Source organism: Scomber scombrus, chromosome 1 (assembly GCF_963691925.1).
Source record: "Scomber scombrus chromosome 1, fScoSco1.1, whole genome shotgun sequence".
In the NCBI taxonomy this organism is placed as follows: Eukaryota; Metazoa; Chordata; class Actinopteri; order Scombriformes; family Scombridae; genus Scomber; species Scomber scombrus.
The window spans coordinates 12926955-12941128 of record NC_084970.1 but is presented as its reverse complement, the minus strand read 5'-3'; the positions used below and the strand labels follow the sequence as shown (position 1 = coordinate 12941128).

Below are 14174 nucleotides of genomic sequence, written 5' to 3'. Positions count from 1 at the left end.
TGAAAAACAATACAAGCCTTCTTCTTTCTACTGAATGTGCTCATGTGCACACAAGTAGAGTTGGATTACTTGGGTTTGAATAATCTGTTAATTATATACACATAACACGTTTATACAGCCAATTAGATTGGAAATCACAAATATTTATGTGGTTTTGGTGAATCTGACCTTTCTTCTACCTTTTCCTGTGTTTCCTTCATAGTACGTGAAGATCCCTGCTCCAACATCAGAGTCACCAACTGCTCTTCGCATCTTCTCCTTCTACTTATCCAGCGACAGCAAAGACCAGCCTCAAGCCAGCTTTGACTGCATCCATCAATATGTTTCAAGGTATGAAGTTGAGCAGTACAAAGATACTTGTTATTCTTTATACTGTATGTCCTTACAGAGAGCAAGAGAAAGATAAATTGAAAGAAATTGAGTACTCCTCAATTTATTTCTTCTCAACATTTTACACCAAGCTCTACTAATTTTTTTTCTGTTAAAACTATCTAGAAATCTTTTTTCCACATAGATCAACAAAGAATTTTGGCAAACTTGTCCCGCAAAAAATGTATTCAGTAAAGGTTAGCTAAGGCTCCAGATGTGTCTGATCCAACTATTTTAGATGTGGATCTGATGTACTGGTTGTGGAATAAGTGACACCAGATCATAACTTTATGTCACCTTCATAGGTCAGCATCCTTTCACCACATTTCTTTCATGATTCATAAGCGATCTGCATGCTCACACCTATGAAGGCATCATAAGAGATAGTTAGCTCACTGCATGCTGTGCACAGGATGCAGGGCTGTTCAAATGTCCTGTGTATTTCAGGGCTGACCCTTTCATTACTGAGACCTGTGATGCCTTGTTTGTGGAGTGGATATGCATGGAAACTGAGGGTTACGCTCTGTTGCTGCCTCCTGCTGCCAGATGGCTAGCTGCGGTCTGAATTCATACTAGTTCTGGTTCCAGTCAGCTGCTGGAGCCAAAAGCAACAGTATAACTGGTGAAAAGCAACATCCTGCTCTCACTGCCTCAGCATTTGTTTAGATATTTAGAGGATTAAGAGGAGAAATGATCAGTGGTTACACCCATATAAATGTGTTTGGCTCCAGAAGTGGGCTAACGGCAGGTGGGGGAAGTAGCTCCTATTTTTTAAATATGTAAAACTGACTTTGGCAGTACAGAAAATTCCCTGACTTATTTACAACATTAATACAGGCCAGGTTGATGTATTAAACTTTTTACTTTGGCCAAGATGATTCTTGTTTTGCAACTGTGGTGTTAGGAGCCAAGCTAATCCTGGAGGTTTTTCACAGGCTCTATCCTGCTTTGACCCAGGATATCTGCCTTTCTCACACATAGCATGCTACAGGGCTATTTACAGACTATGACATAACATACAGTAACCATAGAGCTGTCTTAGCCAGCTTTGACCACAAAGCCACATTATGCCGTGTGGAGTCCACGTTGGTATGCTGCTCTGAGATAGCTTATAGGACTATGTCTTTGTAGTGTTGTCAGTACAGCCTGCAGAAAGCCCCTTGGTTCAATAGATCTGTGTTTTTGTTTTGCAGTGACGGCCACGAGCAGCTGGAAGGTCAAGGTATCATCCAAGACAAGATCACAGTGTGTGCCACCGACGACTCCTACCAGATGACCCGTGAGAGGATGTCTCAGGTGGAGAAGGACAGCTGGAGCCGCTCTGCCATTGAGATCAAACCTGGAGCCACACATCCAAGTAAGAACAGATTAGAGATCTCTGTTGACCAAAGCAAAAGCAGAGGTATCTATGGTACAATCATGGTGGAATCAGTGAATTTGATGTGGATACAGTGATGGAATATAAGACAAAAGTAGAAATCTAATAGTATCAGTTATAGTAGTAGGAATATTATCCTTTAAGTTTTACTGTGAGCTTCACTATGTAAAATGATGTATGTGCAGTTTGACACTAGAAGGCAGTTTTAACATTTCTCTGCTGAATGGGGGAAAGTTTCTCTGAGCTCACTGAACCTCCAATTTTAAGTGGTGGGCCTACGAGCATGATTTGTGACATCCCAACTAGTTTGGAGCCAATCTTGGTCCAGATGCAACTTACACAAGTGTGATGTGAAGCCTCCTGTTCACATTCACTGAGAATGGACTATACAGTGAAGTAAGAGACATCTTCTGAAATGAAATATATATACATATTTATAAAGTCTGGTATTTTTAATGAGGGAGAAAGCGTGGATGTCATAAAAAGGATTTTAATTGTATCTTTTTCTGGAAAACCCTTATTAGACCTCTGTTTATTGCTTTAATTTGAAAAACAGATATGTTTCTGTCATGTGTAATGAAACCACATCTGCAGGCCATATATTGGTTATTCCAATAGTACCAAAAGCTTACTCTTGTCATATTTATTATTTTGTACAGTTTTTGATGTTTGGTTGCCAGTTTGTTATTACGTTCTATTTAGAGTTTCCTTTCACATCTGGCTTTGAAAAGAGTTTTGGCCAAATGGTCTTTGAACCATCATTTCAGAGGTAGATGGCCAATATGAGATTCAAAGCCAGGTTCTTCCTATTTATACTATTGAAAAGCAGTGTTACAAAAAGAAGAGTTGGGGTCGCAACTTTAAAACATGGCATTGGATATTATATGTGAGACGTGTATAGAGCTTGAACTAAAGTCTCTTTTTTTCACCAAACAACTTAATTTGTTACAATATAGCCCGCAAGTTGGCAAAATAGCTAAAAGATTGTGCATAAGTGTCTAACTGTTGTTGCCATCATATCACAAATAATGATAATAAGAAAGTTAACGAGAGGTTACATAAAACACACAAATATAGATTCACAGGTGATAAGTTGTTGCTCCCACATTTGCATTTTGACAACATTTTCAACACATTTCTCACAGTATTTGCCAGAATTGTGTGTGTGTGTATACATGTTATCAGATCTTCATAATCAGGAATAACTTATAGCATATTAATCATATGAGACAAGACATCAACTGGCAAGCTACTTTCTTCCTTTTTTTCTTTACTCTTTTTTCTCTTCTCCAACCTTTGCTGTGGTTATGCAATATTGTTATTTGGCATGATTTAGACCCCCATGCCAGTGCTGGAGCCCCAGGGAAGCTGAGACTCTTGAGTGATTTAGACCAAATTTAGACGATGTGTGGATTGTATAATATCAGGTCTTAGGGTGAAGATGACATTGCAACATTTATGCCCATAGGTAAACATTTAATAACTGCACTCTAAAATTCCTCTCTCAGCCTCAGGAGGTGCTTGTAAACAGTGCATATTATCATACATGCCAAAATGTATAGAGCATGCAGTTGACACACCATACAACCCACACCATAATTATTACATAATTCAGGGTATTTTTTTTTACAATGATTAGTGTCTGCCACTAGAGAAATTATAATGCACATAGTTATTATCTCTTGGCAGGACATACTTTTGTGGTTGAAAGTAAGGCCTTCTTTTCCTCTACCTCTGCCCCACTCTGACCTTCAAAGCACAGATTAAACTGTAATGGGATTAGGACAGAGAGATAGCTTTCACTGCTCTCCAACATGCCCCATATGTCGGCAGCAGGGATGTAACGATCAATGGGGTGTTTACATCTGAAGACAAAAACCTACAAGCTTGCATGCAGGTGTGATGTACAGTTAAAGGTTATTCGACGATATTTTGATAAATATTTCCTTGTTCCTCTTCAACCAATTACCATAAAAGTTTAGCCCGTTGAGCATGCACATATGTTAAAAAGGTAAAGGCAGTGGTGAGAGTCAGGCTGTCAGGCATCTCTGCTTTTAACTCTTATCAGTTATATCTCGCTAGTATAAATTTAAGTTTCTCGAATGTCTGACTATTAAACTTTTTATGTCATATTTGAAGCAAACAAATATGTACTGGTTGTAAAATGTATTGTATTTTATACAGTTCTAAGAGAGTTTTAGGCACTATAATAAATCACAACTCAGCGAATTACACTGTGAATTAAACTGATAAATCCAATTCTTTCATTTACATTTTTGTGTGTTCAGATAAATGCGTCCAAAAGTTCCAAAAGAGGCCAGCACCTGTGTCTGCATCAGACAGCAGCTTCTACAAGCATTCTTCCAACAACCGGAGGAACGGCAGTATGGCCATGCCGACCCAGAAGCCCCTGAGAGAGCGCATCATCCACCTACTGGCTCTCAAACCATACAGGAAACCAGAGCTGCTGCTGTGGTTGGAAAGAGAAAGAGTTAGCCCCAAAGAAAAGGCCGAGCTGGGTGCCATACTGGATGAGGTACGCAGAAATAATATATGTGTTTGCATAGAGGCATGCACACACACATAAATGCATATAAATAAATGCATGCATGCATATACACACATTTGACTCATCACACTACAGATGCGCACATGAGTTTTCTACATTTATACTTGCACATTCTTAAACATACATGTATGCACACATCTAAAAAAACATTAACCTTAGCATAACCCTAAACTTACCTCTTTAGACCAAGTCCTCACCCTAAAATTAACAATTATGTAAAGGGAGGAGAAACAGATTTATATCCCCACACCATGAGGAATTGGACACACGTTTCTGTCCGCTGGGTGTGTTTGGGCTGAAAGCCCAATTGCAGTGACATATCAAAACACCACAGTGTCCCAGCCAGCCATTAACGCATAATGAAATGCTTTTAACAGCATTAAAATATTAGCTATTGCTTTCAGTGCTACTTGAGAGGATTCACAGACACACACACACACACATAACTGTATTCAATCCTACTAGTACCAATTTTTTGCACCACCCTTTCCATTAAAAACAACCATAAAAACATTAGTTTTTTGTAGGACTGAATATGATCCTGGTTTTAAAGTGCATATGACCAGAATATGATAAGTAGAGATCTTCTGTCCAGCTAGCAAGCATATAATCTTGTAGTGACATAAACCAGCAGCCAATTGAGCTTTAATTGAAGCTGTGATCTAATTTAGAAACGTTTACTTTATGTGACTTTCCTGTATACATTTTTGAGTAATTTCTAAATTATGTTTGTGTCCTTTTACTGCCATCGTGCGTGTGCGTGCGTGCGTGTGCGTGCGTGCGTGCGTGCGTGCGTGCGTGCGTGCGTGCGTGCGTGCGTGCGTGTGTGTGTGCATCTTTGTGTATTTTCTGGCTCTAGTGTATGTCTGTGTGTGCATGCGTGTGGTTTTTGTGCCAGTGTGCATGTGTAATTAGGTCAATGCTGTAATAGTCTCTGCAGAGATTGCTGTGGGGTGGGCCGTGCTGTCAAGAGGCCCCAGAAAGATAGATGTCCTCAGAGAAAGGCGGCCTGACTAGATTAGAGAGGAGGTTAAAGTCACTGTGAGAAAGAAAGCCTGAGACTCTCAGATGGGAACAGCAGTCGAAGAAAAAAGGTTTTGCTTTTCAGGAACGTGGATGTGCCACATCCAGGACTCCACTTTGTGATACTGTTTGACACTGATTTAAAATAACAGTGTGTTAGTTGAAAACTCTACTATAATTTCATATTTCATATTTACAATGGTCAGTTTTTCCAGATAACATCAATTTGCAAGAAGCCAAAATGAAATGTATGGAGAAATGAAAGCTTGAACGTAGTAAGTGTGGATTTCATGTGACACTGATTCTGATTGTTCTTCACTGGCTCCCCAACATTGAATTCAGAATTCAATTGAAATTTCTTGTGACAATCTATAGGGCTCTGCATGGTCAAGCACCTGCCTACATTAGAGATCTACTGCAGGTCTCTAAGGTCTTCTGATCAGGTTTTGCTGGTTGTTCCTCGATCTAGGCTTAAAACTAAAAGAGACTGTGATTTTGGGTTTGTGGCTCATAAACTTTGGAATTGTCTCCCTTTGGATTTAAGATCTTAAGACCTTTAAAAAGCAACTCAAGTCCCATTTGTTCAGACTTGCTGTTGTGTCATTTTTCTATTTGTTATTTAATTGTGTTTTATTGTGTTTTGATCTGGATGTATGTTTATGCTTTTTTCTTCTGCAAAGCACTTTGTGGCATCCCTGCTCTCAAAAGGTGCAGTTATAAATAAATTAAGTTACTTATATACATTTAGTTTAAAGTTAAATTAGATTAAATTAGGAAAGTATGTGTTTCTTTGTTTAATTTCAGTTGGTGGTTTGAGCTTCACACTTTATGTGCAGACTGTTGGGGGAAATTTCTCTGAGCTCACCTTAAATCAGAGCATACCTACAAACATGATTTACAACATCATAACTAGTTTGGAGCCAATTGAGGGTCAGTAAACCACAAGACAAGTGTGATGTGGAAACTTGAGGCCTCCCAACAGTGAGAATGGACTTTACAATAAAGAAGGCGATATCTTGTGTACAGCTGTTAATCTTTTGAAATGAACAATATCTGCATATTCATAGTCTAGATTTAGTGAGGTAGAAGAGCATGATGCCATTTTAAGAATTTTTAACATGGTAAATGAACATTTTTAGGGGAAAACATGTCAAACCCAATTCATAATTCCAAGCAGAGGATTTTTATATCCTAAATATATGTTAGAGATGTTAAAGGCGACCTATTATGTTTTTCTTTTTTCCAGTCATACAAACGTGACAATCACTATTGGTATCCTTGCATTTATTTTAAAATATGCTCAATTCACCCTGAACAGTGTTGAAATGAATAGATATTTTATTATTAATACATGTCTATGTTTGGTTTACAGTGGAACAAAACAAAAAAGTGAAAATAACTGAACTCGTGCTTATTCTACAAAGAATTTCTAATACAGCCTGAACAAAATTATTGGTACCATTTAGAAGTTGTAAGAAATAACTGATTTGTAGTGATACGTTAAACAGGTTATTGTGTTTTTAATTCGTGTCACAGCAGTTTTCAATCTAATAATCACTCATGCAGCCAGTTTCAAAGGAGAAAATGACTCATTCTGCTGTTTTTAGCCACTGTGTGAATCACACTAAACAAAATGGAAGGACAACTAGACTGTAGTCTGAAGACAATAGAAAAAAGGTAATAGTCAAACATGGTCAACGTAAAGTTTATAAGACCATCTCCAAACATCTTGATGTTCCTGTGACCACTGTAGACAATATAATTTAGAAGTTTAAGGCCCATGGAACTGTGGCGAACATCTTTGGAGGTGGTCACAAGAGGAAAATTGGCCTGAGATTGAACAGAAGGATTACTGGAATGATTGAGAAAGGGTGCCTTGAATCTGTGCATTGCACAATTAAATCAGAAGACTATCAAGGCATTTTGGAGCAAAACATACAGCCCAATGTCAGTAAGCTGTGTCTTACATGTAGATTATGGGTCTTCTAGCAGGATAATGACCCCAAACAAGCATCAAAAAGCACTCAAGAGTGGATGAGAAGAAAACATTGGACTGTTCTGATGTGGCCTGCTATGAGTCTGATTCCCACTGAACATCTGTGGAAAGAGCTGCAACTTGCAATTGGGAGACAGCTTCTATTAGAGTTGGCCAAACTGCCAGTGGAGAAGTGTAGAAACCTTATTCAGAGTTACAGAAAGCACTTGACTGCAGTTATTGCCTCCAAAGGCTGTGCTGCAAAATATTAAAGGATGAGTGTTTCATATCCTATTTAAGTTAGGGTACCAATATTTTTGTGCATGCCATTTTTATTTGTTTTAGTGTATTGAATAAAGGTTATAAATCAATTGCAAAGTTGCATTTATACTCAATGTGAAATAAAGAATGGTTGGAATGGTTGAAACTGACATATACGTCAGTTTCAACTTAATAAGGAGACTTTTTTTTTTGTTTTTCGTTTTGATTGGTGGAAGAGTACCAGTGTTTTTGGCTACATCTATATATATGATGTTGGATGTTCATATTCAACACGAACAAAGTTTCAAATAACAAGGTAAACATGTAGAAGTAATCCCTGTGAGTGAAAAGCACCACCTTCAGACTGCTTATATGTTAATATGTTTTATCTGTCAATATGAGCAAAGCAATATTTTTTAAAGATATTTTATGCTTTCAAAGCAGATGTTACCACATAGCTTTCTTTCCAATATCATTGACTACTGGTGTGAAGTCAGTCAGAAATTAGACTTTTAAATGGCAGTTACCTCATGCAGTATCTTGTATTTTAGGTGGCAAAAGTAAATCCCAAAGACAGCAGCTACCTGCTGAGGGATGACTTCTACAAGCACGTGCGGAGGGATTGGCCAGGCTACAGCGAGGAGGAGAGGCAGCTCATCAGCAGGCTGCTGGCCAGGTGGGTTAGAGACATGAAAATAAAACAAGGATGAAATCTCTGCTGTTTAAACAAACTGATAATTACATTGCCCTGCCTCATTATATAATCTGTGTCATTGATGTAGCATCTACAGTATATGCAAGTTTACTTTATTCATCAGTGTGATCACAGAGGTTTTGGTTGGTGCCTGAAACTTTGTGGTTAATTTGTATTTAATGTTATATTTCTGTACTATATTTACTTACTAATCCTGTTCTCCTCATAGTAAATCTACTACTGCTACTTTTTGTGTAGTTTTTAGTCTAATTGTGTTTTTGAGCATATAAAGAAAATAGACTTGAATCTTTGTTTAGTAACTTTAATAAATAACCATAGAGTAATATTGGAACTTTCTTTTTTTCTGGTTCAATTGTTTTTCACAACTTTCGACAGGCAGTGGCTCAAGTCTATCTTTTGATCTGTCATCTTTTTCTTCCCTCCTCCACATCTTTCACTCCCACACAACGGTGCTAATCAACACAAAGAAACAGAATCTGCAAGAACCTACATTGCATTTTCATGCTTAGTTTTATTAGTTCTATAAATCCCTGTAACCTCTCAGTTTAACCACCGGTTAAAATGAAATGTTTCTAAATCCACAAAGGTATTTTTGTCTCATTCTCAAACTCCCTCGCTCTTCTTTTTTGTTTAACAGAAAGTTGCAGCCACACATCAGCAACCAATCAAGGAATCCTCAAGCAAACGCATCGATATTGAAGACCTCAGAGGATACAACACTACATCACAGCGCAGCAAAGAACCCTGTTGTAGTAAGAACCCATATTGATTTTGTTAGTCTGTGTTTGATCCTGGTTGTTTCATGTGAAGGATTAAGAAATATTGATCCAATTCCTTAATTTCTCATGCTATTACATTTCTAAGTTTTCTAAAAGTTGCCTCTTCTGTTTTTATGCTTTGTATTTATGATTTATACTATATGTATATAGCCATATAGTCTTTGGTCTTTGTCTTGATGGATATTCAATATATTCAAACTGATGGCTTTTACATGAATGTACAGGTGCATCATTTGAAATGATAGATTTTGTATGTTTGGTTTGACATCTGATTGACAAGCTAGGTTGCACATGTTTGCATGGAAATATTAACATATTATTTTTATAAATATAGTTAGATTTCTTTCTTTTTCTTCTTCCTTCCCCAGAAACGTCCCGTGCCTTTTGACTCACTGGAAAGCATAGCTGTTAAGAGACAAAGACTAGATGAGCAGGGGCTGCAACAGCAGCCCACTGTAAACGGACTCTTAAACAATAAAGGAGATCACGACAATTCAACACCTACCCTCAACCCCAGTTTCCACACAAAGACTGAGTTTCAAAGGACAAGTAACCACACAGGGAACCAAAATGGTTTACCAAGGGGCCATAATGGCTTTCCTGTAATGCACAAACTGTCTAGCACATCTGACACAACTGTCTCAGAGACCAGGGAGCAAGAACCCAAAGTAAGCAACCACCAGCCACCGCAGGGTGAGTCTGACTGCGCTCACCAGCAGCTCACCAACAGCCAGCACAGAAAGAAGAAGTCTAAAAAGCACAAAGACAAGGAGCGGGAGAGATTAAAACACAACCAGGGCAGTGAATGGTTAGAGACGAGTCCTGATCTCAAGCAGAACGTGGACAAGCTTGACAGTAAGGCTTTTTTTAACATCTTGATAGATTTGATGCTAAACTTTTTCCTCTTTTTGTGGTTAATGTGACTCCATGTGGCACATTTTGTCTGATTACATCTGTAATATCGCAGTAGTCACATCTCCAAGACACCCTTTTGTCATAATGTGTTTGAACTATTGTTTCTGTGTTTCTCCTCCATACTTGTCTACAAAATAACAGGTTAACCACACGTACTTTGAACAGATGGCCAGTGGTAATTGTGTGTGAGGTCTCTCTAAGCACCGTTTGCCTGACACCCCACCGGTGCATTTATACAGTATTATCTCATAAGCATGTCTGTGTTGGCTCCCTTAAGCTCACTCTCTTGAGTCCTCAGTGTGTTATGTGGCTGACTGACTCAAAAACAGCTCAAGCAGTGCATTGGGTCTCTAAGCTGACACGTCTCCTGATACCCACAAGCTCTTTGCTAGTCTGCACAGAGGCGGCCAGGCACACACACACTCACGCTGTGGCTTTAAGCAAAACAAGAACTTATTGCTCAACATTTAGGCAATGTCGAAGTGTCTTTATTGAGTCATACAAATGTCATTTTCTTGTTTTTATTTTAGATCCTGACATCACAAATGATGTGGCCTCTGAGGGGAAGCCAGATTATGTGCTGTGAGTGTAAACATGATTTAAAAACCTTTTATTGTCATTGTTCATTTGGACGCACAAAAAACTCTTTTATTACACATTTAAAATATATTTCCTGTTTAAAAGTGTGTTTAGGATAAACATGGGGACAATCAGAAGTACCTACTATAGCAATCATTTTAAGTGCATATCTGCTCATTTTTTTGTCTTTTCTAAAAGGAAATAGACATGTTATTACACATTAGTCGACAGATGTTACTATTTAATCATTGTTATTTATATATATATAAATATATATGCAGTTGTGGTGGAAGATATGATAGAGTTGTTTAGTTGGTGATGATTGTGCAACTCAGTTTCAGAAACTGTATGGCCTATGCTGCCATCTGGTGTTAGGAATGAGGTACTACATAAAACGGAAATAATGATTTTAAAAACTGGGATTTGAGGAAATCTTTACAACAAATGTCCTCTTGTAGAACTTCTAAAATAATAAAAGGTTATCACAGATTACAAATAATAGTGGGTACTGAAAGGAAGGAGAGATATTTTAGTTTTTTTCTTTTTGCTTTCTTGTAATCAGCTGCATGTTATCAAGGAGCTTCTTCAAGATAAATAGTATCTGTAATGTTAGTCAGTATAACATTGCAGGTATATCATCACACTTAACTCAAGTCTCAAGTTTTTCTCTGCTTGTCTTGTCGTAGCGCGTATGACACCATCACAAGTTTGGAGCAACGTCAGAGGTACCAGGATGATTTCTGCGCAGAGTACGATGAGTACAAAGACCTCCACTCCAGGATCGCCACCATAACTCACATGTTTGTTCAGCTAGGATCCAAGATCAAGAGCCTGCCCCCTGGCACTAAAGAATACAAGGTACATACACAACTAGATCTGATCTGTTTTGGCCACAAACATGTGAAAACTCTGATACATGTCACACAATGCTGAATTGCAGTAAATGCTAAGGTATGTGTTGTTTATTGTGTTTTGTATCATTTAGATAATGGAAGACCAAATATTAGAAAAGTACAAGAAGTATCGAAAGGTAAGTCAAACATTTGCTGCCATTTAAATGGTTTAATGTGTTAATGTTTTTGGTAAATCTCCTTTAATTAATCACATGTGAATCCCTTTTAAGGAGTACCTCTATGTCACATCTATGCTTAGATACATGCAAAGAGACACAATCCTTGATTGATACTGAAATTTGACCATGCTAATAACATAACTTACTAACTAGATATATCTAAGCTAGATATTGTTTATACACTTAAATTATAATAATGAATCAAAGCAAATTCCATTTATTCAACTTAATAGGTAACATTTACATGTAGTGAAACATTTTTAGAGAAATGTTGAAATATGTGTTACAGGAAAGGCTATTCGATTCAAGAGCCCAATTATAAATAATTATAGGCAGTTTTAGGCTCGACTCAAATATGCTTTATTTGTGTAGACCGCTAATCATCTTCTGAGCCAAAGAACTGTATGAACAAACTCTTCGTTTTAATCAGTGCTCATCAGCTACTTGAAATGCCAAACACATTGCTCCTAGGCTACTAAAAATAATTTTGAAGTTTATTTTTTTCCTAAATTCAAAGTGTTTATAACTGCCTGTGGTCAGTGCACTGAATTACAAAAAAACTTGCCACCAATATTCCCTTTAATCTACACTGCATGACATCAGTAAGTGGACTTTAAATAGATCAAGGCTGTCTTGGAAACTCAAAGTCAAATATGAACTTGACAACAGTATCAAACTAATCAGAAATTAGACATTCAGTCATCTTAAATGTAAGATAATTAAAAAATTATGATTGTCTGTCTCTTATAATTCTTGCATCAGCTGGATAAAATATCATGTCATATAGCTGGCAAAGCAGTTCAGTGACCTATGTGGGTTCATTCATTTTATGTATTGATGATGGTACTGAAGCAATGCCTCATGTTGACCACCAGAAAGCTGTAAAGAAATCAGCTGTAAACTATTTAAATTTTTTTGGCAGACCTTTTAAGCTGCCTGTTCACAGGTTCACTGGATTTAAAAGGGTCACTGCTGCTGTCCGCCATTTGCTCCATTTGTGTTAATTAAAATGCTTTTTCCTCTCTCCACAGAAGTTTCCAGGTTATCGGGAAGAGAAGAAACACTGCGAATATCTCCACGAGAAACTGTCCTACATCAAACAGCTCATTACAGACTATGATGTCTCTCAGGCTTCTTCGTAGCATCGGCTCCCCCTCCTCATTTGTTAACATCAGATTTTTTTTTTTTACATAGGTGTCAAACAAATTGCTTTTATTTGAGAGTGATGTAAAAGGTTTTGGATGAAACTGCAGCTGTCAGTTCAGACTGCTTCTACTGGGACCACGGACGACGGATGCTGTGAGCACTAATGATTACACGTCAAGAGTAGATTTCGCTCTGGTGTTTATAAGCCCATTTGTTTTGAAGTTATAATTTCTTTCACATTATGTTGATGTTGAAGAGTCATTTTAAATTGTGAGAGATGTTGGAAAGCATCTGTTTTCATCACATTGCCATGACAGTTTCTCTAATAGTCTTTCTTTGTTAAAACCAGTGTCAGTGTAAGCCATTTCTTTGGAAATATGTAAAAGGTAGCAAATATGAATTTAACTTATTCCCTTTGTTCTTGACACTTAGCTTGTTAAGTCAAACGTTGCTCCAGGCAAGGTTTCCCTTTTCATATTCATTAATTTAAACATTGAAATATGCAGCACAAAAAAGGGTGTACTTTTCAATTCCATATCAAAGTTGCCACATTCATGATGCATGATTGAAGCAGCCCAGTGCAAAAAAACTTCAAGTCTTATTATGCAAATGTGGTGAGATAATGCCACTCGTTCACAGAGCAGTTTCCCTGAATGTGTCAGGCATTTAGTTTATCAAGACTAGTTTACAGCAGTTCCCGCATTAGCATCGAGAGATTGATGCCTAATTTTGAGCAAAATCTTAAAAGAGGTCAATTTTTTAAAATTGGAAATTGGAAGTGAAATAATTTCAACCCTTGTTAAAAATAGGACTCAGTAATATACAATGTGACATATTAAGATGAACATATTTCTAGTTCAGTGTGGTCCTCATCTTTTGCACACTAAATTAGAATTTTTGAAATATTTGCTAGCAGTTTGAAAGCAGTTTAAGCCAATGAGCAGAAACTGGAAAATATTCAGTATATACCTCAATACATTGAGCATATACTGTACCTCAATACATTGAGGTATATGCTGTCTCCCAAATGCACTTAAGTTTATCTAAAGTATTTATTAACTACAACTCTTTCTTCTCAATGACCAAAATGCCTAGCCTCAACGGCTGTTGCAATAACTTTGAGGGGAAAAACACATTTTCCTCCCCAAAACAGTTTCTGACATTATTAATCATGCGCCAAATCTAGTTTCAAGTATTTAGCCCATTGTAAAGAAATGTCTTTCTCTTTTTCTTGCTTAGAACTACTGATGTATTTATTTTAAGCCACCTTCTTCTGTTGTTGGTCTCCTTAGCTTGAAGTGTCAGGTCATGTTAGATCAAAGTGTTTGTATCCAAGCAGCTGGGGAAGCAAGGTGGGAGAGGTTTTGTGTAGATGAAAGGTTAACATAATATA

At 37.5% G+C, this 14174-nt stretch overlaps 1 protein-coding gene across 1 annotated transcript in view; it reads left to right on the top strand.

Annotated features, from left to right (window-relative positions):
• LOC133980067 (RNA polymerase II elongation factor ELL-like) overlaps nt 1-12777 on the top strand; it is a 30362-nt gene extending 17585 nt beyond the window's left edge. Inside the window, exons 3-12 of the mRNA XM_062418640.1 lie at nt 203-330; nt 1563-1726; nt 4036-4283; nt 8127-8251; nt 8928-9042; nt 9438-9924; nt 10515-10566; nt 11250-11421; nt 11549-11593; nt 12667-12777. Coding sequence (XP_062274624.1) covers nt 203-330; nt 1563-1726; nt 4036-4283; nt 8127-8251; nt 8928-9042; nt 9438-9924; nt 10515-10566; nt 11250-11421; nt 11549-11593; nt 12667-12777 — 1647 coding nt within the window. The remainder of the gene's footprint in view (nt 1-202; nt 331-1562; nt 1727-4035; nt 4284-8126; nt 8252-8927; nt 9043-9437; nt 9925-10514; nt 10567-11249; nt 11422-11548; nt 11594-12666) is intronic.
• The last annotated feature ends 1397 nt before the right edge of the window (nt 12778-14174 follow it).